At 54.1% G+C, this 23160-nt stretch overlaps 3 protein-coding genes across 5 annotated transcripts; all 3 read left to right on the top strand.

The window, feature by feature from the left end:
• The first annotated feature begins 40 nt into the window (after positions 1-40).
• On the top strand, positions 41-4027 carry FOXRED1 (FAD dependent oxidoreductase domain containing 1). Its single transcript, XM_074927383.1, has 10 exons — positions 41-197; positions 659-897; positions 991-1101; positions 1185-1303; positions 1413-1507; positions 1714-1815; positions 1905-1981; positions 2095-2243; positions 3065-3194; positions 3276-4027. The coding sequence occupies exons 1-10, from the start codon at positions 53-55 to the stop codon at positions 3633-3635; spliced, it is 1527 nt and encodes a 508-aa protein (XP_074783484.1). The 5' UTR covers positions 41-52; the 3' UTR covers positions 3636-4027.
• Positions 4028-4185: 158 nt separating this feature from the next.
• On the top strand, positions 4186-12497 carry EI24 (EI24 autophagy associated transmembrane protein). Its single transcript, XM_074927359.1, has 11 exons — positions 4186-4271; positions 6077-6224; positions 7652-7797; positions 9394-9454; positions 10077-10143; positions 10552-10676; positions 10943-11062; positions 11192-11303; positions 11481-11592; positions 11712-11786; positions 11886-12497. Exons 2-11 carry the CDS (start codon positions 6183-6185, stop codon positions 12052-12054), a joined length of 1029 nt encoding a protein of 342 aa, XP_074783460.1. The 5' UTR covers positions 4186-4271; positions 6077-6182; the 3' UTR covers positions 12055-12497.
• A 416-nt stretch (positions 12498-12913) lies between these two features.
• On the top strand, positions 12914-23085 carry STT3A (STT3 oligosaccharyltransferase complex catalytic subunit A). Of its 3 annotated transcripts, none has more exons than XM_074927303.1 (19): positions 12914-12989; positions 14316-14403; positions 14592-14715; positions 15021-15081; positions 15731-15852; positions 16118-16263; positions 17290-17380; positions 18071-18177; positions 18589-18753; positions 19296-19476; positions 20038-20193; positions 20385-20476; positions 21147-21302; positions 21401-21589; positions 21671-21787; positions 21868-21970; positions 22218-22406; positions 22526-22641; positions 22732-23085. In XM_074927303.1, the coding sequence occupies exons 3-19, from the start codon at positions 14628-14630 to the stop codon at positions 22768-22770; spliced, it is 2118 nt and encodes a 705-aa protein (XP_074783404.1). In that variant the 5' UTR covers positions 12914-12989; positions 14316-14403; positions 14592-14627; the 3' UTR covers positions 22771-23085. The 3 variants fall into 3 exon arrangements, with proteins under 3 accessions (XP_074783404.1, XP_074783403.1, XP_074783405.1); XM_074927302.1 differs by having other exon boundaries at positions 12916-12989; positions 14232-14403; XM_074927304.1 differs by lacking the exon at positions 14316-14403 and having other exon boundaries at positions 12931-12989.
• The last annotated feature ends 75 nt before the right edge of the window (positions 23086-23160 follow it).

Raw genomic sequence — 23160 nt, forward strand, 5'->3', positions numbered from 1 at the left:
GGCGGGAGGGTAGGGGGCGTGGCCACGCGGCGGGGGGGCGTGGCCAGTCGCCATGCTGCGCTGGGGGCGCACTCTGTGCCTGCCGAGGCGGGGGGGGGCCCCCCCCAAGGGGCTCCCGGGGGGGTCCCCGGCACCGGGGGGGGCTCCGGGCCGCCTCCTCCGCACCGCCGCCCCGCTCAGCGCCGACATACTCCGCGGTGAGACTCGGGGGGCGCGCGGGGATTTGGGGGGTCACGGGGGGCGTTGGGGGATCCCGGGAGGAAGAGGGTGAGGGGGGGCTCTGGGGGGTCTGGGCGGGTGGATCGCTGGGTGGGGGGGTGTTAAAGGAATGTGGGGGTCGCTGAGGGGAGTCATAGGGGGTCACAGACGAGCTTGGGTGCGACCCAGGGTCTGGGGTGGGTTCTGGGGAGTCTCGGAGGAGACTGGGGGGGTCCCAGGGGGCTTGGGGAGGTCGTGGGGGGTCCCAGAGGGGACTGGGGAGACCCAGGAGGGACTGGGGGGTTGTCCCAGGGCACTGGGGTAGGGGCTAAGGGGTGTCCCAGGGGATGCAGAGGGGACTGGAGGGTCACAGAGGGGACTGGGGGGGTCCTGAGAGGTCCCAGGGGGACCGCCAGCTGTGCCCCCCAGGCCTGGCAGCTCCCGCCCCATATACTGACAGAGCTGGGGCTGTGGCTGGGGCGCTTTGGTCAGACTCTGAAGGAGCAGCTGCCGACTTTGGGGAGCATCGAGGGGGGCTGGACCCCTCCTGGGATCCCCCCTGGTCCACGACCCCCCGAAGAAGCCGACGTGGTGGTGGTGGGGGGCGGCGTGGTGGGCTGGTCCGTGGCCTATTGGCTGAAGGCACTGGAGGGCCGCCAGCACGGCATGAAGGTGCTGGTGGTGGAGCGGGACCCCACGGTGAGACACCCCCTCCCGGGGCAGGGTGTGGCTCTGGAGAGCTGCCTGAACCCCATTTTTTGGCGGGGGGGGTGGTGACATCTTCTCCTTCAGTATTCCCGAGCCTCCACGGTGCTGTCGGTGGGGGGGATCCGGCAGCAGTTTTCCCTCCCAGAAAATATCCGGATGTCGCGCTTTTCCGCCAGCTTCCTCCGCAACATCAACGTATGTGGGGTTATGGGGGGGGTGGGATTATTTGGGGGGGGGGGCGTCCAGCCCTGCTCACTGGAGTGCCCCTCCCCTTACAGGAGCACCTTGGGGTGCCGAATGAGCCCCCCATCGACATCCAGTTCCAGCCCTCAGGGTACCTCTTCCTCGCCTCCGAGCAGGCTGCTGCCAGGCTGGAGGCCACCGTCCAGCTCCAGAGGTGGGGGACACACACACAGTCCCGCTCCTCCCCTCAGGGGGGGTGGATTTTGGGGGGGGGGGGTATCGTCCTGACCTCCCCCCCACACACACATGCTGGCCATCCCCAGGGAGGAAGGGGCGCAGGTGGCCCTGCTGTCCCCCACGCAACTGAAGGCAAAATTCCCCTGGATAGACACAGAGGATGTGGCTGTGGCATCCTACGGTACGAGGGGGGGGCGTGGGGACCCACCCCTCAACCCCCATCCTCATCTTCATCCTCATCCCCATCCCCATCCCTGCTGGGTCCATCCTTCGTCCTGGCTTTATTTAGAAAGGGGGGGTTCATTCCCCCACCAAAACTTTTTTTTGGGGGGGGAGTGTTGCATCACGCTGTGGTGTCCCCCCACCATGTTTTTCCCCCTCACCCAGGTCTGGAGGATGAAGGCTGGTTTGACCCCTGGACCCTCCTCACCGCATTCCGCCGCAAAGCCACATCCCTGGGGGTCCACAGCTGCTCCGGGGAGGTGCGAGGTGAGGCTGAGGGGGTCAACAGCAGGTACAACCCCCCCCTCCACCCCCAGGACCCCCCGTCTCACCCCCCCTCCTCCCAAAACATCCAGGTTTCATCATCTCAGATGAACACCGGGTGCCGCTGCGAGGACCGGCATCAGCGACTGCACGCATTAAACATGTCCACGTGAGTGCTTGTGTGTGTGTGTGTGTGTGTGTGTCCCACCCCGCGTGGGGGAGTCCCCACGAGTGTCCGTGACCTTCACCCCCACCTTCTGTGTGTCCCCCCCACCTCCTCAGGTCCACATGCCGGACAGCCTGGAGTATCAGCCGGTCAGCTGCGCCATCGTGATCAACGCTGCTGGCGCCTGGGCCGGGCAACTGCTGGAGGCAGCCGGGTTGCCGGGGGGGCTGTGCCAGCCACCCCTGCCCATCCAGCCCAGAAAAAGGTTGGGGGGGCATATTTTGGGGGGTTCACAGTGTGCGTATGTGTGGGGGCACATCCTGGCATCGCCTCTCTGTTGCAGGTGAACCCCTCAGTGCTTTTCTGGGGAGGTCACAGTGGGGGGGGGACATATCCCAGCACCTCTTTTTTTCTCCGGGGGGTGGGGGGAATGGGTGGTGAATGCCTTGCTGCTATTTTGGGGGGTGACCTTGCTGTTATTTTGGGAGGGGTGCCATAGAAAGGGAGCACATCCCACCACCCCACTGTCATGGGTGCTTTTTTGGGGGGTAGAGGTGAGATCAGGGGCACATCCTGGTACCTGCTGTCCCTCCATCTTAAAGGCGGGGATATGAACCCCTTGGTGGTTTTTTTTGGGGGGAAGGGGGGTGTCAGACTGGGGGGAACGCATCCAGGCATCCTCCATCTGCAGGGGTGTGGGGGGTGAACTGCTTGGTGCTTTTTTGGGGGGAGGGGGTTTGTGCATCCCAGCACCCATCACACTTCTATCTTCAAGGGTGGGGGTGAAACCTTTGGTGCTTTCCTTTGGGGTCACCCCAGCACCTGGCAGACCCCCTATATGCAAGGAAGGGGATGAACTTCTTGATGCTTTTTTTGGGGGGTGGAGGGGGGTCGCATCCAGTACCCACCACCCCTCCAATCTGTCGGGGACCAATGCAAACCCCTCAGTGCTATTTTTTGGGGACACACACACACAGCCCAGCCCCTACCACTTGCCATTTTGACAGGGGGGTTGGGGCTGGGCAGCCTGAACCCCTCAGCCCTATTTTTTTGGGGTGTACCCCCCCCCCCCCCCAATCCCTATAGGTACGTGTACTCCTGGCACTGCCCCGACGGCCCCAGCTTCTCCTGCCCCTTCCTCATCGACACCACCGGGGCTTATTTTCGCCGCGACGGCTTCGCCGGCAACTACCTTGGCGGCATGAGCCCACCCGAGGTGAGCCCAGGGGAGTGTCCCCTGTATTATCTACCCCCCCCTTTTTTTTTTTAAACCCCCACAATTTATTTTTTTTTCCAGGAGGAAGAGCCAGATCCAGGTGATCTCTCGGTGGATGATGATTTTTTCCAGGAGCAGGTCTGGCCCCGGCTGGCTCGGCGAGTACCGGCCTTCGAATCCCTCCGTCCTCGAGGATCTTGGGCGGGCTACTACGACTATAACACCTTCGACCGTAACGGGGTGCTGGGTCCTCACCCCAAATTAGTAAATCTATTTTTAGCTGCTGGTTTTAGCGGACATGGGTTACAACATGCGCCCGCCGCTGGCAGAGCCGTGGCCGAGCTGGTGGTAAAGGGCCGGTACGAGAGCCTGGACCTGCAGCGGTTGGGGTGCAGGAGGCTGGTGGAGGGGAGACCGCTGGAGGAGGATGGGGTGGTCTGATGGAGGTGGGGGGGGGTAAACTGACCCCCTCCCCAGTCTGGAAGTCGGTGGGGGATTGGTGTTGTAGCCTGCAGAAATAAAAGGGATGGATGATGAGTGAGTTGGGGGTTAAATGGGGGGGGGAGGTTGGTGACTACCCCCCCTGGGGCTGCCCCCTAACTTGTGCCATCCCACCATTACCCCCAGCTCTATCCTGTGCACAGCTGCCACTCTCCCCCCACCAGTGCCCCCAGTACCTGCCCCACTCCCAGTCTCGGGATCCCCATTATGTGCCCATTCCCACTGGCCCATTATCCCCCCAGGGTCCCTTTTTGCCCCCTCCGGGTGCCCCGCAGCCCTTCTGTCCCCACTACCCCCCATTCCCCCCCAGTGCCCCATTAGCTTCCAGTGTCCCCTCAGTCACCCCCCAGCGCTCCCATTACCCCTCCATTGTCCCCAATTAGTGTCGTGTGTGTGTGGGGTCCGTGTCGTCGTTCCCGCCCCCCCCCCCCCGCCGCCTCCATTGGCGCATGCGCAGAGGCGGCGGGCGCGGCGCCTGCGCAGAGGCGGGCGGGGCGGCGCATGCGCGGTGCGTGGCGGCCGGGCCGCCGGGAGCTGCCTGCCTGCCGTGCCGTGCCCCCCGGCCTGCAGCCGCCGGTGAGTGAGCGTGGGGACGGAGGCGGGGGGGCAGCCCCGAGGTAACGGAGACCCTCGGGGGAGATCGCGGGGGTCTCTCTCGGGAAGCGCGGGTGTAGTCCTGAGGTAACTGTGGGCCTCAGGGGGCTCCTGGAGCAACCCTGAGGTAATTTGGGGTCCGGGGGGATCCGTGGGGAGGCCCTGAGGTAATTTTCGGCCCCGGGCCTAGCGTGGGAGCAGCCCTGAGGTAAAGGGACCTCGGGTGGACCGTGGGAGCAGTCTTGCGGTAACCGTGGGCTCGGGGTCACCGTGGGGCAGCCCTGAGTAACTACTTCCCCCCGCGCCCATGTCACGGGGAGACTGTGGGGACAGCCCTGAGGTAAAATAGGGCCCGCTGCCTGTAAACTGCAGGAGTCACACCCCCCGCTCCCCACCCCCAGTAACGCCGGCGGCAGCTCTGCGGTAATTTTGACCCCCCCAGGTAACCCCGGGGGTCACCTCGCGTTAACAATGGGGGGAGAGGATGCCCCCGCCCCCAGCGTAACTGTGGGGCCGGCCTGGGCTCCCCATCCCAGGCACTTCTGGGGTGCTGTGAGGATCCGCCTGTTGCACAGTGACCCCCGACCCTGGGGTGCCTCCGAGGAATACCCCTGACTAAAAATAAATCGAGCAGTGCTTTCTGCAGAAACCGGCACCATACGGCCGTCAGGCCTCGCCGTATTTTACATGTACATTCCCGAGCCCGAAGGGTGGCGAGGCGCAGCTGCCTGGAACAAAGAAAACCTTCGTTTCTGCCTTTTGTTTCTGCCGCGGCTTTGCCAGCGTGATCCAGACTTTGGACACCTGCCTAAAACCAGAAGACGCTGCGCGTGGGGCTGAGCCTCCGAAGGCTTGATTTTAGGGTGAAGGTGCCTGTGATTAACCTGATGTTAATAAAGCTGGAGGCCAGTTCTGCTTCAGCAGTTTCATCTGAACTGGCATTTGCTGCTTCGCAGGAGTGCACTTCAAACCCTGGCGGATTTTGTCTCAGAATAACCAAAATGAAAACCTTTTTTTTTTTAAATTTATTTTTAATTGTTTGTATTCCATGCTGCACGTTATAGAGGAGCAGCAACACTGACATGTCGGGGTTTGCGACACCAGCCTGAGCCAGAGCTGCCAGTAGCTCCTGCCTAGGAGAAGCAAGCAGTTTGAATCCTGGTGGGAAATCTCCATGAGTTTTATTAGCTGGTGATTTTATAATTCTTTTTTCTTAGTTCAGGCACTGTATGTATATCTGTGGTGCTTTACAAGAAGCTGAAGACTCAGCGCAACATTTTTGGCAGAGAACTGTTTGGAGTAATTAGTGCTTTGGGCAAAAGCTGATGGGACAGGTCAAGAGCAGCCTCGTTTTGTCAGGCTCCTAATTGTAGACCTTGAGCTGCTGACCTGGCACACAAGGAAGAGGAGGCACGGAGCTGTGAAGCGTTAAATTAGCATTGGATTTAGCAGAGGAGATGTTTCCACACCTCTCTGGGCTGGCTCTGACAGGTTTTCTCTTCTGAAAGTGAGCGGCACAGCATGTTGTTAGATGTTCTTCTGCTTAGAAATACAGACTCTGCTGTTCCTGAAACCCCAAGTTCATTATAGATGAACATGAGATACCATGGGATTAACAGGACGGGTTCTTTCTCTGCCCGTACGTTTGAGGATGATTGCCCGATGGGAAGCCAGCGAGGGCAGGGAATCCTGTTGAAAATTGCCAGGTTGTGATTTAACCTGTAATCACCCTGCTCAGGCTGATGCTGTTAACGCCTGCCATGGTCCTGTGTTTTCTCTCTCCGCAGGCTCCATCCGTTTCCCATCTCTCCAGGATGAGAGAGGTTTGGGTTCGGCTTTTCCCTTCTCCCCGTAGTTGATAGTTTCGGAACCAGAGGTGATGCTGGAGTCGAGATGGCAGACAGTGTGAAAACCTTCCTTCATGACCTCGTTAGGGTAAGTCTCCACATTCCAGGCTCCCTGTTGTAGGGACTGGTCTTGTTTGCTTCAGTGACGCTGGGTCTTGGTGGGGAGCACTCTCCTTCCTACATCATCAAGGGTGGATTAAAAAATTTGAAAGAAAAGGGCCTCCAGGTGTATTTTAATCAAAAATGTTGATTTTGTAAAGCAGAGATACCTGTAGGCGAGCTTTCCGCTCACCGATGACAGATTCGACGTGGCTGTGTGGGATGCGTTGGTCCCTGAGTTTTCCAGAATGATTTTCTCCCGAGCTGGCCATTGTGCAGCATGTCTTATGAAGGGCTCTGTGTTTATCCGAGGTGCTGCTGAACCTCTGAGGGATTTCCTTTGGGCAGAAGTTAATTTATAGCCCACAACGTGAACGTGGCAGTTGTGTCACGGTGTTTAGGCTTTGTGGGAACTCAGCACTCCCACGCTGTCTTGTATCCTTCAGGTGTAAATACAGGGTTAAAAACATTTGTAATGTGACGCTGAGAAATAACTCGTGTTCAGAAATAACTTGTGTTGAAAAATTTGCTGGGTTTGATCTTCAGATCGTGCTGGCCATGATCTGAAACGGGAGGACTTGTGTTGCTTCTTGATGCTTGCACACAGCAGTGGGTAGAGCAGCCTGTGTAATTAATTTCCACCTCGTCAGGTGCCAGTGGCAGCACACTTTGCCATTTCAGACATGTCTTTGGTGTCAAAATTTATCCTGTCGAGAACTCCATATACCAAACTCTTGCATGGGCCACCTGGGTATTGACGCTGTCCTGGCTCCCAGTACCGTCCTTGTGGTCTTTATTTTGAACTGAAATTTTAATAATGGTTGTTACGATGTCTGGAGCTGGAAATAACTGCTTGTGGAGTACTAGGAGGTGACACTAGAAATCTTCTAAACGAGGAGTAAGGCAAAGACTTCTGGGCACTTTCCTGTTAATGGGCTTGCACGGATGTGGATGATGCAGTGATGTTTCTGGGACAAGCAATGATGCTTTTATTTGTAAAGGAACAAGTGTCAAGCTCATACATACGGTCAGGCCACAAGGACTTTGTGCTTCCTAAATATTTTGTATAATTCTATTTTATGGGCTTTAGAAATGCTGGCAGGGCATGAAGGGCTTTCTGCCAGACTGAAGAAATGGCCTGAGACAGATGCGACTCTGGCTTTGCCAGGGTTATAAATAGTGGAGATTGGACAAGAAATCACACCTTCTAAAAAAAAATACCGCTAAAGATGCTGGGAGGTGTGGTGATTTAGGTCACCGGGCCACAGAAAATCAGTGGTGGTGCTGCTTCAGATCTTGGCTCCAGCTGAGCCTGGTGTGGCTTCTCCTGCTAGCCAGGGCGCGAGGTCGGCCACATCCTGCTCCTCCTCGTCACTCCGTGGGGCAGAGTGCAAGGGCCTCTCCTCGTGTCCGCAGGGAATCAAGGACTCCATCTGGGGCATCTGCACCATCTCCAAGCTGGACGCCCGGATCCAGCAGAAGAGGGAAGAGCAGAGGCGACGGAGAGCAAACAGCGCGCTCGCCCAGAGGAGGTTTCACATGGAAGAGAAGAAGCAAGAGAAGTGAGTACGGGCCCTGATGGGTCATAAATCAGATTTTTCTCTTTTTATTCATATTGAGGGCAGGAGAGAGAGCATCTCTGCCCAGAGCTTCAAAGAGCCCCATGAATTGCAAAACCTCTGCAAGTCATAGTGATTTGGCAGTGCTTGTGCTTTTTTTTCCCCTCCTAAACATCCGCCATATCGCAGTAGTCTGGCTAAAAGGGAAGTTGGGGTAAGTGAGGTTTAAGAAACAAAGCCATTATTGTTGCCTGCACTTACAAAGATCTCCATAAAAACACTGTCAGAACCATCAGAGAGCCAGGTGTCAGCAAAAGCAGAACTCATGGTGTACATTTGCAAATGGTCCCTAAACCCAACAGCGCTGAAGCACAGAGCCAATAAATATGAAAAACGTGACACAACACCCTTTTCCCACTCTGTAATGAAACTGGAACTGCTATCGTGAGATAAGAAGCTAGGCCTTTATGTTGTTTGACAAGATTATGCAATTAGTTTGAAATAATAATAGAAGATACTGAGCTATAGAGGCTGAAAAAAACATGGATTTCTGGATTTCTTTTCTTCCTGAGTACTCGTGTTGTCTCAAAAGATACATCATTGTAGTTGGTAGCCATGGGATCGCAGCTCAAATCTGATTTATATGTCTGGGGCAGATCAAGTATCTTTTTTTTCCGCAGCCTTGCTGTGTTCTGCAGCCATCTATAGCAGTTGCATCCACTAAGGCTGAGAATGCCAGAATTATATCCACGTGGGAGCAAAACAGCATCTGTTCTTGTGTCTGACTCCCAAACCGCACCAAGATGTTTTTGACACTGCCCTAATTACAGTCGGGCTGGCACTTAACGTGGTGATGTTTGGTCAGTAATACACCTTTTAAAACATATTTATAAATTATTCTGACTAGCTCAGCCTGACTTTATCTCAAGATGATAGAAATCTCCCACATCCCATGATCCTGATCCTCCCCAGAGGTTCCTGCAGCTTTGCACATTCACTTGAGGAATAACACATATCTTTCAGGGACTATATGGTCACATTTTGCGGGTTTTCTTTGTAATAAAGTCCCTTTGGTAGCAGAAGCTGGCTGGAAAAGTGCTGCAGGGTCCCACCAAGCTGCTCTCTTGCGTGTCCGTAGATACACTGCAAAGAGAGAGGAAGCCAAAACCACCCAGAGCTGAAACCACTGCTTCTGAGGACAAAAAACACCTAAAACACCCTAATTTTATTATGGTGAGAGTTTGATGAGAACAAAGCCTGAGATCTCTAATAAATGTTTCAAATTTTGGAAGAAAGCTTTTCTTTTCTTCCATTTCAGTGCAGATATGGGGAATTAAAGGTTGAAAGAGTCTCCCTGATGTGAATCTTCTAGAGACTGTGCGCTGGCTGAAACCTGGCACGAGTCTGCGCAGGGATTTCTTCCAGAATTCCTGCGTTCAGATAAAACCAGGTGCATCACTGGCCCTGAGCTGCTTATCTGCAACATTTCTAAGGTGTCTAAAATGTGGGACAGAAGCAGCTGTCACTTTTTTGGGGCCATTTGTCCAGGCACTGGGACCTTGAACACATCTCACCCATCTCTCTCCTACTTACCTGCAGTGAACCCCGGATAGTGAGCCGGATATTTCAGTGTTGTGCCTGGAACGGAGGTGTATTCTGGGTAAGTGGATGTTTTTGTTGTTTTCTGTGTTAAAAACCTCATGAAAACCAGTGCCCTGCTCCAGCCCTCATCCACTGTCGGTGGCGAGCCATCAGCGTGGCTGCAGGAATTGACAGGAGTCACGAAGTTCCCAGCCCCGACACTGTACATTAAGGGAACGTAACCTACGTTAGTGCATTAAACCCGAGCTGCTTTTACAAGTCTCTAAGACTACTTTTTGCCCAAATATTCCAATTCCTGCTCCGCTGCAGCCTGGGATATTGCTTTACCAAATTTAATATTGATATCTTAAAGACATTTCTTCAGCTCTGACCTTGCCACAGCTGCTCCATGAGACTAATCCTTAATGGAACAGACACTTTGCTGCCTAATAAGTCACTGGCTCCATTTTTCTGTTGGGCCGTGGCCGGGTACGAGGAATCAGCGTGGAAATGTGACAAGGAAAGTGCTGAGATGTAGATTTTGGCTGTATTTAAACAGAGACCCTTGCTCCTCTGTAGCTGTGGAGCGCTGCGTAGAGGAGCCCGCAGAGGGTGTGCCTTGAGATCCGGAGTTAGTGGAGCACAAAAAATGACCATGCAGCACCTCACCACATACCCTTGTTGTTTCTTTTTCCCTGTAGCTTAGTCTCTTCTTGTTTTACCGAGTATTTATACCTGTTCTTCAGTCAGTCACGGCACAGATCATTGGTAAGTACCTTTCCTGTGTGTGTGTTACAGGCTGCTAAGCTGTTCCTTGCACCTCTGCCTCCTTGCCTTATTTTTCTCTTCCTCCCTATACTAATCAAGGTTCATTAATTGTTTAGTAGAAAAAGAGATGGATAACCCCACTAACAGTCTGTGTGTGTCAGGGATCTAGCCCATGGGTTTTACCACCCCGAACACGCAGCCGTTGGAATATTTTCGCAAATAAATAAAAAAGCGAGTGGGTGGAAATGTTCTTTTAAAGACCAAAGGTTGGGGTCGGAGATTTCTCCTGTCCTCAAGCGCTACGGTTGGGAGAAGTTCCCCGTGGCCGTGCCAGGAAATGTTTGTGATGTGAAACGAGGAGGTTCCTATGCCGGTTCCTGACGCGTTTCTCCCGTCCGTCTCTCAAAGGCGACCCTTCCTTACACGGCGATGTCTGGTCTTGGCTGGAGTTCATCCTCACCTCCATTTTCAGCGCCCTCTGGGTCCTCCCCCTCTTCGTGCTCAGTAAGGTTGTCAATGCCATCTGGTTTCAGGTACGTGAGGGGAACCTGGGCCATGAATCCAGTAGATGAGGTGGGGAATTGCCTTATTAAGGCTTGATGGGGGGGGGGTGGGGTGGGAGTGTGTGGTGTTTCGGTGTGAGGTGAAATCCCATCCCAAAAATGGGCTCTAGGTATTCCCAGCAGGCGAAAGGAGCTCGGTAACACCATCCCAGCTGCTTTTGGATTTAATTTCCCTGAAGCCCCCGTTTCTCTTTTGAATTTAATTTCCCTCAAGCCCTTTTTTCCTTTTTTTGCAGGACATTGCAGACCTAGCATTTGAAGTTTCCGGCAGGAAGCCTCATCCCTTTCCCAGTGTCAGTAAAATCATCGCCGACATGTTGTTTAACCTTTTGTTGCAGGCGCTGTTCCTCATCCAGGTGAGATTCAGAGTTGCACGCCAAAACCACACTGTCTTGCCAGCCCTGTGTCTTGCTCTCGGGCAATGTCCTCCTGCAAATCCCGAGCACCCCTCACTTGCCTGCTCTTTTTTTTTTTTTTTCCCCCAGGGGATGATAGTGAGCCTCTTCCCCATTGATATCATCGGCCAGCTCATCAGCCTCCTCCACATGTCGCTGCTTTATTCACTCTACTGCTTCGAGTACCGCTGGTTTAACAAAGGTGAGACCCTGACGGGCTGGCGGGGTGGAAATAATTCCAGATCAAGGGTTTTTTGACTCAAGGAGGATTCGGTTGGGCTGTCTGAGGCTGGTTTTCCTTCAATTTTACATGAATTGAAGGGTAAGGAAGGTGTCTCCTCCCCATGGGTTAATTTCTGCGGGGTTTTGTTATCGCCAGGTATCGAAATGCACCAACGGTTATCCAACATCGAGAGAAACTGGCCCTATTACTTCGGCTTCGGCTTACCGCTGGCTTTTCTGACGGCGATGCAATCCTCTTACATCATCAGGTGAGTCGCCGGGAGGCTGAGCAGCCATTTCAGACCCCGTCCTCCTCCTCTGCCCAAGGACACGCCACCAAACCCAACCAAGTGCCTTTTGATTTTTATTTTTTTTCCCCCCCTTCCAGCGGTTGCCTCTTTTCCATCCTTTTTCCTCTCTTCATCATCAGCGCCAACGAAGCGAGAACCCCCGGCAAAACCTAGTGAGTATCTACCTCCACCCTTCCAACCCAAAAAATCTCCCCAAATCCCACCGGGGTGGTCCTGGTGCCGGGAGCTGACGGGCTCTCTTTCCTTTCCAGCCACTTCCAGCTCCGGCTCTTCTCCTTGGTGGTTTTCCTCAGCAACAGACTCTTTCACAAGACCGTTTACCTTCAGTCTGCTCTGAGCGGTGCTTCCTCCTCCTCCTCCGACCGCCTCCTCTCCCCCCAGCCCTCTCCCGCCAAACACACGGCTGCCCCGGGGCACTGAGCCGCCCCCAAACCCCGGGGACAAGGGGGGCACACACACACAACAGGGACCTCTCCTACGCCCCTGGAAGTGCCCCCAGTCTCCCCAGGGAGGGGCAGGACCCAGCCCACCCAGGTGTTGGTGTCGGTTCTTGACAGAAATTTTGGGGGGGAGGGGGGAAATCTGGATTTTTAACACCTTTGTGAGTTTCAGAGCCGGCTGGTGCCCTGCGCTTGTTTTATAGCAGACTCTTTTGTACGCTCTTCCCGTGCCATTTTTTGGGAGTTCCTGCTGCAGTCAAGCACAGTGTTCCCCCCCCCCACCCCCCGTGCATGTACCGTTTCTGTAGGGTCGGGGAAGGAACTGGTGACGTACAAGAACCCTGTGGTTTTTTGGGGCCGGTTTATCGACTTTTCTCTAGTATTTTCACACTGAAACATTAAATGGAGAAATCACGATTTGCAGCCTGCGCCTGCCCTTGTCTTTAAGCTCAGGGGGGTGGGGGGTTTCGCGCCGCCGGGTTCACATCGTGACAGCACGGTCGGTGCCACCGGGGGCGGGTCCCGCCGCATCCCCCCCGCGCCGCCGCCTTCCCCTGGGCGGCGCCCACGTGGCGCCACCCACGTGGCGGGGACGGCGCCGCTTCCGCATCCTCCCACGTGATCCACTTCGCCCCGCCTCCCCAGCGCCCCAAGCCCGGACGGACACGTCACGGCTCGTCCTTCGTCAGCCCCGCCCGCCCCGCGCTCTGCCAATCGGAAGGCGCCGTACGTAGCCCGCCTCATCCCGCCTTCCGCTGAGTGCCCGCCGTCCCAGCCAATGAGAGCCGCCGCAGGTCGAGTGGCGTCAGTGAGGCCCAATGGCGAGTGGGCGGGGCGGAGGCGGGCCGCGGCGGCGAGCAAGGACGGCTGCGCGGGGCGGATGGCCGGGGCGGCGGGGCCGAGCGCGGCGCCCGGGTGAGGGCCGCGGCCCGGGGGGGGCCTGGCGCCGGGGGGAGTCTGCCTGGCGCTGTGGGGTCTGCGCGGTTACGGGTGCCCAGGGCTGTGGGGCGGGGCCCTGTCGGGCTGGGGGTGTCCGGGGCTGTGGGGCTGTGGGAGGAGGGAGCTGTGGGGTTACGGGGTGCCTGTAGCACCGTGGGGTTGGGGGTGGGTGATGCTGTGGGCTGCCCCGGGGTGCGGGGTGAGGCGCTGCTGGTTGTCAGCGGCTGGAGCCTTTAGCATGTGGCTCTGTGGGGTTTGGGGGTGCCGGGGCCTGCGGGGTGCCCAGGGGCTGCGGAGTGGTGGGGTGCGGGGCTGTGGTGTGGCGGCGCTCGGGGGGGCACGGTGTCTTACAGGGTGCTGACAACCTCAGGGGCTGGTGGCAAGAGCCCGGCTGCAGTTTGTAGCCCAGGGACAGCGTTTCCTCCTTCCCACCCCAGTATCTGGGGGCTGGCCAGGGGCTGCTGCTTCCCCCAGTAGCTGTGGCATTACTGGGTGGCAGATGTCTCCCCAGCACCCCGTGAGCGGTCTGCCAGCGCTGTGGAGATCGGGGTACCCCGGTGGTACCCCGCGGGGGCAGAGCCGCTTGTGCCCGGGAGGCGTCTGTGTTCTGTCATTGTTAGCTGCTTCTTATCCCCAGGGAAACCAGGAAATAATTACAACACGGGGTTATTTCTGTAACAATTAGTGACGAGTGTGTGCAAGTTGGAATCGCTTCTAGGTTACAGAAATATTTTTTTCAGGCCCGGTTGTATTTTATTTTTAAATCTCCGCCTGTCCAAATCTTCTCTCCCTTGTGTTGTAGCTTAGAGATGTGAACTGAGGATTTATCCACCAGTTCTGAGACTGAACCTGCAGGGCGTGGTGGGAGGTTTTAACCAGATTGATTGGGTAAAGACATATTTTAAAGAAACCAGAGTGTTTTCAGAGGTGGAAAGATGTTATTTTCTGGCCACAGTTTCATTTCCTTGGTCTCTAATATCAGGATTTCGCTGGCTCTTCCTCCACCCAGGGAGCTTGAATTAAACAGACGAATTGTCCAGTGTAAGCAAAGCTGATTTACCTTGCTGGTCTGTGCTAGCAGACCACTGGGATTTATATGTTTAACATAAATAATTTAAGGTAGGAGCAGCCAGGAGCTGTTTGGACTCACTATATGTGAGAAAACAGCACCAATTTTTTGTGTTTTCCATGAATTATTTTTCTGTGCATTGTTTACAGGTGGTGGTTAAACTCCAGATACCAGCCAGGGAAAATTTAGTGGGTTTGCTGAAGGTTTACACTTGGGTTTTGTTCTGTACGCAGAGAAACAGATCCGTTCTCTGCCCCGAAGACATTCTGGTCTCTGTAAAAGAAAGAAAAACCTCAACCAAGGCTTGGGGCAGCTGATCAGGTGAGGATGGGAGGCAGGAATTTGGGAAAGGAGACACATCAGTGAAAGCTCCTGGTGGGGGTGAAGGGTGGACGCCAGGCTCCCTGGGCAGGGGTTGGGTATTTAAGGTATTTTCTTGATACATTTAGAGATATCGTGGGGCTGTGAGCCAGCTCGGTCTTTGACTGTCTTCCCTCTTTGTTTTTCAGGTGTTCAAGCGTCCTCAACCTGCCTTTGATGTGAAAATGACCAAGTTAGGGTTTCTCCGGCTGTCCTATGAGAAGCAAGACACGCTGCTCAAGCTCCTCATCCTGTCGATGGCAGCTGTGCTGTGTAAGTCCGCGTCCTGCTGCGCTGGCCTGGCTGCTGGTGCCCTCAGCAGGGGCCCTGGGGTGGAGCCTTCTCTGCTCCTCCTTTTCTATAGGTTGCAAAGCTCTCATCTATTTTTAAAGCACGTCTTCAATGAATGCTCTTATTCCTTCTGTATCTTCTCTTTTGAAAACTGCATCTTTTTTTGTGTTTCCGATGACCAGTTTAAGACAGAAACAATTTTAATCCAGCAGAGAGGTAGATAAACCTAACATAACTCGGCTAGGTGAGTGCTGTAGATTCACTCTGCCCTTTTTCTGCATTTGCAGCTTTCTCCACGAGGCTTTTTTCTGTTTTAAGATTCGAAAGCGTCATCCATGAATTTGACCCGTAAGTGTCATTGTTTCATTTTGTGGGGGCCTGCTGGGTTTTTCTCTTCTGGAGCACGCAAAATTGGGGCAGTTTATGCCAGGCTCAAGTTAATCCCCACTGAGGATGAGGGATTTGGAGGGCAGTTTTCAATACAGCTAGATTTTCCTCTTCCAGACCCAAAATTCACTTCTCGGTACCCAGAACTCTTTCTACAGCCTGGAAGTAATCGCCCGCCACCACTTCCCTGCTGGGGTGTGGTTATTCTCTGCCTGAGCAGGGCACAGCAGGAGAGAGGGCTCCTAGTACAACTTGTGTCCACAAACAACCCAGGCTTGTTTCCAATTAAATTGGGCGCAAGGGAGAACATTACGTTTGCAAACCCCCTAAGAAGAGGGATGAACCCTTGCAGCTGAGGTTTGTGGCTGTCTGGAGAAATTGGCCTAGTTCCTTCCGCATGGAAAGCGTGTGGTCAGCCCTTATGGTGCTGTTGTAGCCCTAAACCTCAGGTAAAAATATCAGGCACACAACTTGGTGCTTAACTGCCTCTCAAAAGCTGCCTCATTTCCTGAGCACGCGTGGCGGGCTGCGGCCGTGACCCAAGGAGCGGCGAGCAGTCGATATCTCTGTCTCCAGATGTGGAGATGTTTAGTGCTTGTCGCCGTTCCAGGTACTTTAACTACCGCACAACCCGCTTTCTGGCAGAGGAGGGCTTCTATAAATTCCACAACTGGTTTGATGACCGAGCGTGGTACCCCCTGGGGAGGATTATCGGTGGGACCATTTATCCAGGTGAGCTCTTGGCTTCTGCAGAGCCAAAACGCACCTTGTGCAAGGGAAAATGGGGAGAGGGGCGGGTAGTGTACAGGAGCAGGGCCATGAGTGCCTGCTGGGAGGGGAGGGGAGCTCCAGAGGTGCCCTTCATCCAGGCATCGTGGGCAGCAGCTCCTTCCTGGAGAGGCTTTCAGATGTCCTGCTGTTAATTGCAAGCTGATGACCCCCGGTGCTGCGAGCAGAGCGAGAGCACCCTGAGAACAGTGTCATTTCTGTCCCACAGGGCTGATGATTACGTCGGCAGCAATTTACCATGTGCTGCACTTCTTCCACATCACCATCGACATCCGAAATGTCTGTGTGTTCCTGGCTCCCCTCTTCTCCTCTTTCACCACCATAGTGACTTACCACCTCACCAAAGAGCTCAAGGTGGGGGGACGCTCAGGATGTTCACAGAATCATGTCAGCTGGAAAAGACTTTGAAGATCATTGAGTCCAACCGTTAACATAACAGTGACAGTTCCCAACTCCCCCAGATCCCTCAGCGCTGGCTCAGCCCGACTCTTCAACCCCTCCAGGGATCCCGGGGACTCCCCCGCTGCCCTGGGCAGCCCATTCCAACGCCCAACAGCCCCTTCTGCACAGAAATCCTTCCTCAGAGCCAGCCTGACCCTGCCCTGGGCAGCTTGAGGCCATTCCCTCGGGGCCTGGCGCTGGGGCCTTGGCTCCAGAGACTCATCCCCCCTCTCTGCACCCTCCTGGCAGGGAGTTGCAGAGGGCCAGGAGGTCTCCCCTCAGCCTCCTCTTCTCCAGACTGAACCCCCCCAGTTCCCCCAGCCGCTCCCCAGCAGACCTGTGCTCCAGACCCTGCCCCAGCTCCGTTGCCCTTCTCTGGCCACGCTCGAGTCATTCAATGGCCTTTTTGGGGTGAGGGGCCCAAAACTGAACCCACTCATCGAGGGGCGGCCTCCCCAGTGCCGAGCCCAGGGCTCAGATCCCTTCCCTGTCCCTGCTGGCCACGCCAGTGCTGACACAAGCCAGGATGCCATTGGCCTTCTTGGCCCCCTGGGCACTCTGCTGCCTCATTATCAATCCCCCCCAGGTCCCTCTCTGACTGGCAGCTCTCCAGCCTCTCCTCCCCAAGCCTGTAGCGCTGCTGGAGGTTGTTGTGGCCCAAGTGCAGCACCTGGCATTTGCCCTTGCAGGCTTTTGCTTTGCGGAGGAGGATGGGCTGTGTCCCTTTTGGAAAGGGAGCTCGTGGCTGTATCAGAGCTTTGGAGGTGACCACCACGCTGCTCAAAACCCAGAACTTCAGCGAAATGGGAGATCTATTTCAAAATTTAATTTCAACACTCAATTTTTAGTCTTTCAAGGCATATCCATGTGTAGGGATAACAAAAGCCCTAAAAAACAATGGCTCTTTTCACCCTCTGGCTGTGATTTTCATTTTCCCAGGATGCAGGGGCAGGACTCCTCGCTGCCGCCATGATTGCAGTTGTGCCTGGGTACATCTCTCGGTCTGTTGCCGGTTCCTATGATAACGAAGGTGAGTTTGCAGCACTTGGAACAGGGAAACCTTTAATTTGGGGGCTGAAAAATTATGGTAAAAATGATGTAGGACATGATAGAGGAACTGTCCTTTCCCTGCCACATTCCTGGGGTTTATTAACCCGACTGCTCGGAGATGGGCGGTTGTTCTCGCCTGCATGGTTGAGAGATGGAGTGTTTCCTGACTCCGGCTGCAAGTGTACCCCTATCCCTGGGTATCCTTTTTTGCAAATCAAAAATAGTTTTGCCACCTGCACAAACTCTGCTTGAGATCGGACTGTCTGTGTAGCTCCCCTGTGCTATTATCCCTGTCCCGGCGGTGACTTTGGGACTGGCAAGGGCAGCAATCTCGTTGTCAATGCTCAGGGCAGACGAGGATCCAGTTTCCTCTCCCGTAGCTGGGCTATCAGGGGCCATTTAAGGAGTCACTGTGTCCAGAAGGGCTAGCTGCTGTGGCTGGAGGAAGCCACGTGAGCTGTTATCTCCGTAAGACACAAACATCAGTGCTTCGTTCTGGATATCAGATATGAAACCCTTGGCCTGGCTCTTTGAGGTGCTGTTCCATCTTCTGATGGAGCAGCAAAAGATTTATATCTATACTTTCAATGCAATTGAGTGCACTGGTGCACCCAAGATTATGATTTCTGTGCTGATGTGAGCTTTAACCTTTCTGTGTCCTTCCACCCAGGTATTGCCATATTCTGCATGCTGTTAACTTACTATATGTGGATCAAAGCCGTCAAAACCGGCTCCATCTATTGGGCAGCGATGTGTGCTCTCGCCTATTTCTACATGGTAAGTGCTCCTTCCCCCAGCGCCAAGGTTTTTCTGACTCCACTCTGGATATACTGACCAAAAATACACGGTGTGCCCTTCCTGCAGCCTTGTTCTGGGGGAGCTAGAACCTCTGTAAAGGGTTTGGTGTGAAAATAGAACGAATGATTTCTTCATTCTCTTCCACTTATCAAAACTAGCACTTTTTTTACACGTGATTTTATTAACAGCATTGAAAAAATCTTGGTTTCTGTCAGCTGTGAGCATTGAGGATGCGCTTAGAGAGAGCACATCTCAGCTGGCTTTGCTGCTGGGTGAAAATCCTGCGCAAGATCCCAGGAAAAGTCAAACCTACTGTGTTTGACCTCTGCTGTTCAACCTCTTCAGTCCTGGAACTTGTGGGGTTTTTTTGTCTGTTTTCTCTCTCGGCAGGTCTCCTCGTGGGGTGGCTACGTCTTTCTGATTAACCTCATCCCCTTGCACGTTCTTGTGCTGATGCTGACTGGCCGCTTCTCCCACAGGATCTACGTAGCTTATTGCACAGTGTACTGCTTGGGAACCATCCTCTCGATGCAGATCTCCTTTGTTGGCTTCCAGGTGGGGACCAGGATGACTTGCAGGCTCGAGGACGGGCATTTTATGGGTCATTTCATGGATTGTAGCAGAACAACAGCGAGTTGGCACCTGGTTTCTCCTCTTGCCTTCACTGTTGACATTATAAGTGGCTTCTGGTTCTAGCTCCTATTACGCTGATTCGTTGCGACCTTTGGCAAGATTAGTTTTGGAGGTGCTGGATGACTTTCAAAGCTGCTAATAACCTTCACAGCACCGGTTGCCTTCCGTGAAAATATTTCTGGTTTCAGTGAAGGAAATGCTCGCACCAGCATGCGTCTTGGTATAGCAGGAAAAATGCCCACTTAGCTCACGTTTTCAATAGAATCAGTTACATTTTCCATGTGAATTCCTATCTGGGAATTGAAGCTGATGTAAGAAAGTAACTCACGGCAGCTGCCATCCGTGGGGAGGGGACTGGCAGCAATTTTGCTGTGAAGGGATTTGTAAAAAAAAAAAAGTTGATATTGGGCCCAGCACAGCTCTCGTTCTCCTCCGTGTCTGATCACGCTCTCCCCTGCTCGCAGCCCGTCCTCTCCTCGGAGCACATGGCTGCCCTCGGAGTCTTCGGCTTGTGTCAGATCCACGCCTTTGTTGACTATCTTCGGAGCAAGCTGAACCCACAGCAATTCGAAATCCTCTTCCGGAGTGTCATTTCCCTGGTTGGCTTTGTCCTCCTCACCATCGGGGCAGTGCTGATGCTGACAGGTAGCCTGAGATGGTGGCAATGAGCATGTTTCACCACCAGCTTTCCCTTCTTTCCTTTTTTTTTGTTTTTTTTTTTTTTCCTTTTCCTCCTTTGAAGAGCATGTAATTTGTCAATCCTAACTCTGCCTTCCCACCCACACTGTGGTTTCGGTGCTTGCAAGTCCCCCTCCCAGGGGGAGGCTAGGACCTGCCCTAATTTGTGCATTAACAGGAAAATATTTCACAAGCAGCTGTGTAAAATCTGGGCTCTGGGTGATGCAGGGTGCAGAGAGAAACCTGCCGTGACTCAGCGAGGACACTGAGCTGGTGCTTCAGAAACTGAATGTCGATCTGTAGTAGCAAAGAGATGCTAAAAATAAGGTCGGGTGGGGGAGAAGTCTTTTTAGGGTAAAATTGCACTATTTCCTTTCTAAAATGGTCGTTTTGAGTAATAGAGTTGTTAAACAAGGCCCAGGATTGCTCGCTCAGCCTTGTACGTGTTTCCTGTGTGAGAGAACATATCAGCATTGCTGGTTACTCTGATGGAACTGAATATGATTTTTTTTTTCTTCTCTTTCCTAGGGAAAATCTCCCCGTGGACAGGGCGTTTCTACTCCCTGCTGGATCCTTCCTATGCAAAGAACAACATCCCCATCATCGCCTCCGTCTCCGAGCACCAGCCCACCACTTGGTCATCCTATTACTTTGACCTGCAGCTTCTGGTTTTCATGTTCCCGGGTGAGCCCAGCGCAGACGTCGTCAGACCCTGATTTATTCAATCACCGCGTGAGACCGGAAGGGTTTTATTCCGCCGCAGCCTGCCCTCTCCTCGCAAGTCTGCAGAGGCTGTGTGCTTCTGCCGGCTGTTTTTTATTTCAAGCAACAGCTGCTAAGATGAACCTGACCTTTTTTCTCTTTCGTCTTCGCAGTCGGTCTGTATTACTGCTTCAGTAACCTCTCGGACGCCCGCATTTTCATCATCATGTACGGCGTGACCAGCATGTACTTCTCCGCTGTGATGGTGAGGCCTGCTGCCTGCTGGGCGCGAGCATGACAACAAAATGGTCTTAACCTGGATTTAATCTATTTTTCTGAACTTGATGATGATGGTTCTTCCACCCTGAGCGGGCTGAAATGTTTGCGAGGCTTTTCTCCCTTTTGTGCAGTGAGGGAGCGTGATCTTGCAAAACTTTCTAGTTTTGGTGTTACTTGCTTCCTTACAGCCACGGCTGTCCACCCATGGGTCTCTGTTCTTGGTCTCCCGTAGCTGAGTTGCAAACCCAAATAAATTCTCCAGGTATCTGAGCAGGGACCGATGGCAACCGACTGCTTAGGAGCCTTTTCCATTCTTGCTTTAGCACCCCGAGCCCTAAATGCAGGTTGATTTCTGGTGTGGAGTCACCTACTAGTTCTTGGCTCCACCTTGGAGTTAAAGGGTGTTTAATTGAGGTCACTTCTGCCCATTGGCCAATTTTGAGGGCTTCAGAGAACTCCCCTCGGCAGCATCTGAGATGGTGGCAACTGCCCCTCTGCCCCCACTAAAAAAATCAGCTCCAGGTTTATCTCGAGGCTGATGTTTCCACTGAATTTGAGATGCTGAATTAGGGATGGCATTTAATTTCTTTCATTTCTCAGATTTTTGCCTGGATTTCTTCTCCAGCCAGCACCAACAGTTCTGCTCTTGCCTGTAGGTGCGTCTCATGCTGGTGCTGGCCCCGGTGATGTGCATCCTCTCCGGCATCGGGGTTTCTCAGGTGTTGTCCACCTACATGAAGAACCTCGATATCAGCCGGCCGGACAAGAAGAGCAAAAAGCAGCAAGATTCCACCTATCCCATCAAAAATGAAGTGAGTGTTGGGCCAGCTCGGGCCTACTCCTGGTGGGGCCAAGTGTGGGAGGCTGATGGCCTCTTCCCTCCAGCATTGACCCCGATTTGTTCCCCCAGGTTGCCAGTGGCATGATCCTGGTCATGGCTTTCTTCCTCATCACGTACACTTTCCATTCCACCTGGGTGACCAGCGAGGCATACTCCTCCCCCTCCATCGTGCTGTCTGCCCGGGGCGGCGATGGCAGCAGGATCATCTTTGATGACTTCAGAGAAGCTTATTATTGGCTGCGTCACAACACACCGGAGGTAAACGACAGGGGGGGAAGTTCAAGTGTTTGGGACCCACTGTTGTCCCCTGAGGTGCTGACGTCTGGTGTTTGGCCGCAGGACGCGAAGGTGATGTCCTGGTGGGACTACGGGTACCAGATCACCGCCATGGCCAACCGGACCATCCTGGTGGACAACAACACCTGGAACAACACGCACATCTCCCGCGTCGGTCAGGTAGGTCCTTCCCTCGCCTGCTGCCTTGCCCTGCCTGCCTGGGGCACCACGTGACGTGACTGACACTGCGTCTGCTCCAGGCGATGGCATCCACGGAGGAGAAAGCCTACGAGATCATGAGGGAGCTGGACGTCAGCTACGTTCTGGTCATCTTCGGAGGCCTCACCGGGTATTCATCCGATGGTAAGATCTCACTCTGAGCTGGGTCAGACCCATCCATGGGGCGCTGGTGGCAAAGGCTTCTCCGACACAGCTCTTGGAGGAGCCAGGTCCCACCTTCGGCTGAGGCTGCAAATGGTACCAAAATGCTCCTCTTGGAAGCTGCACGTACCTTTTTTGCTCTCCCCCAACCCAACCCAATCCCTCGCTCTTGGCTCCCCAACCCAACCACTCGCTCTTTCACCCCAACTCTTTGTTCCCCACCTTTCAGATATCAATAAATTTCTGTGGATGGTGCGGATCGGGGGCAGCACGGACACAGGGCGCCACATCAAGGAGCACGACTACTACACCCCCACAGGGGAGTTTCGGGTCGACCGCGAGGGCTCCCCAGTGCTCCTCAACTGCCTCATGTACAAGATGTGCTACTACCGCTTTGGCCAGGTCTACACAGAGGCCAGTAAGTCCCTAAAACCATCCTCGGGGGGGGGGTGACACCACTTTTGGGGTGCTCAGCTGTGCCCCCACCGCCTTTGGGGTGCAATGCAGTAGCACTGCCTGGACTCTGCCCTCTCCTAGAGCGACCGCCGGGCTACGACCGGGTGAGGAACGCTGAAATCGGCAACAAGGACTTTGAGCTGGACGTGCTGGAGGAGGCGTACACCACAGAGCACTGGCTGGTCCGAATATACAAGGTATGGCCCCAAAACCACCCCAAACCCCCCAGATTTGGAAAAAATGTTAAATTTCCCCTAACCTAGTGGGTTTGGTTTTTTTACCACCAGGTGAAAGATTTGGATAACCGTGGCTTGTCAAGAACGTAGAGGAGCCACCGCCGGCTGCGCCGCGCACCGCACTGACCCAGCCTTTGCCTGTGAAACAGAAATATTTTGGGTGGTTTTTTTTTCTGGGGGGGTGGTGGGGATGTTTTGTTTTTGTTTTATACCGTTTGTAAGCGCAGGCAGCAGTGGGACATCCCTGCCTGTCCCTGCCTGCCGGGGAGTGATTTTTTATATACACACACACACGGAGCGTTCGCCAAATCGGAAGTAACGGCTTTAACCGGGGGTTGATTAACGGGGAATTACAAATAATAATAATAATTAAAAAACAATATTTTGGTGGGCTTTTTTCCCCGATTCTGTTGGGGTTTTTGGTTGTTTTTTTGATTTTGGGGGCGTTCTGCTGCTTTTGCCCGGGAGCTGGGCGGGTTG

Source organism: Athene noctua, chromosome 26, assembly GCF_965140245.1.
Source record: "Athene noctua chromosome 26, bAthNoc1.hap1.1, whole genome shotgun sequence".
Classification (NCBI taxonomy): Eukaryota; Metazoa; Chordata; class Aves; order Strigiformes; family Strigidae; genus Athene; species Athene noctua.

Coding starts and splice junctions, on each gene's coding strand:
- STT3A (XM_074927303.1), top strand. CDS start 14,628: ATGACCAAGTTAGGGTTTCTCCGGCTGTCCTATGAGAAGCAAGACACG. Junction 15,082..15,730: donor GTCATCCATGAATTTGACCC/GTAAGTGTCATT, acceptor TCGCCGTTCCAG/GTACTTTAACTACCGCACAA. Junction 21,303..21,400: donor CCTATCCCATCAAAAATGAA/GTGAGTGTTGGG, acceptor TTGTTCCCCCAG/GTTGCCAGTGGCATGATCCT.
- FOXRED1 (XM_074927383.1), top strand. CDS start 53: ATGCTGCGCTGGGGGCGCACTCTGTGCCTGCCGAGGCGGGGGGGGGCC. Junction 2,244..3,064: donor CCCATCCAGCCCAGAAAAAG/GTTGGGGGGGCA, acceptor CAATCCCTATAG/GTACGTGTACTCCTGGCACT. Junction 3,195..3,275: donor GCGGCATGAGCCCACCCGAG/GTGAGCCCAGGG, acceptor TTTTTTTTCCAG/GAGGAAGAGCCAGATCCAGG.
- EI24 (XM_074927359.1), top strand. CDS start 6,183: ATGGCAGACAGTGTGAAAACCTTCCTTCATGACCTCGTTAGG. Junction 10,677..10,942: donor TCAATGCCATCTGGTTTCAG/GTACGTGAGGGG, acceptor CTTTTTTTGCAG/GACATTGCAGACCTAGCATT. Junction 11,063..11,191: donor AGGCGCTGTTCCTCATCCAG/GTGAGATTCAGA, acceptor TTTTTCCCCCAG/GGGATGATAGTGAGCCTCTT.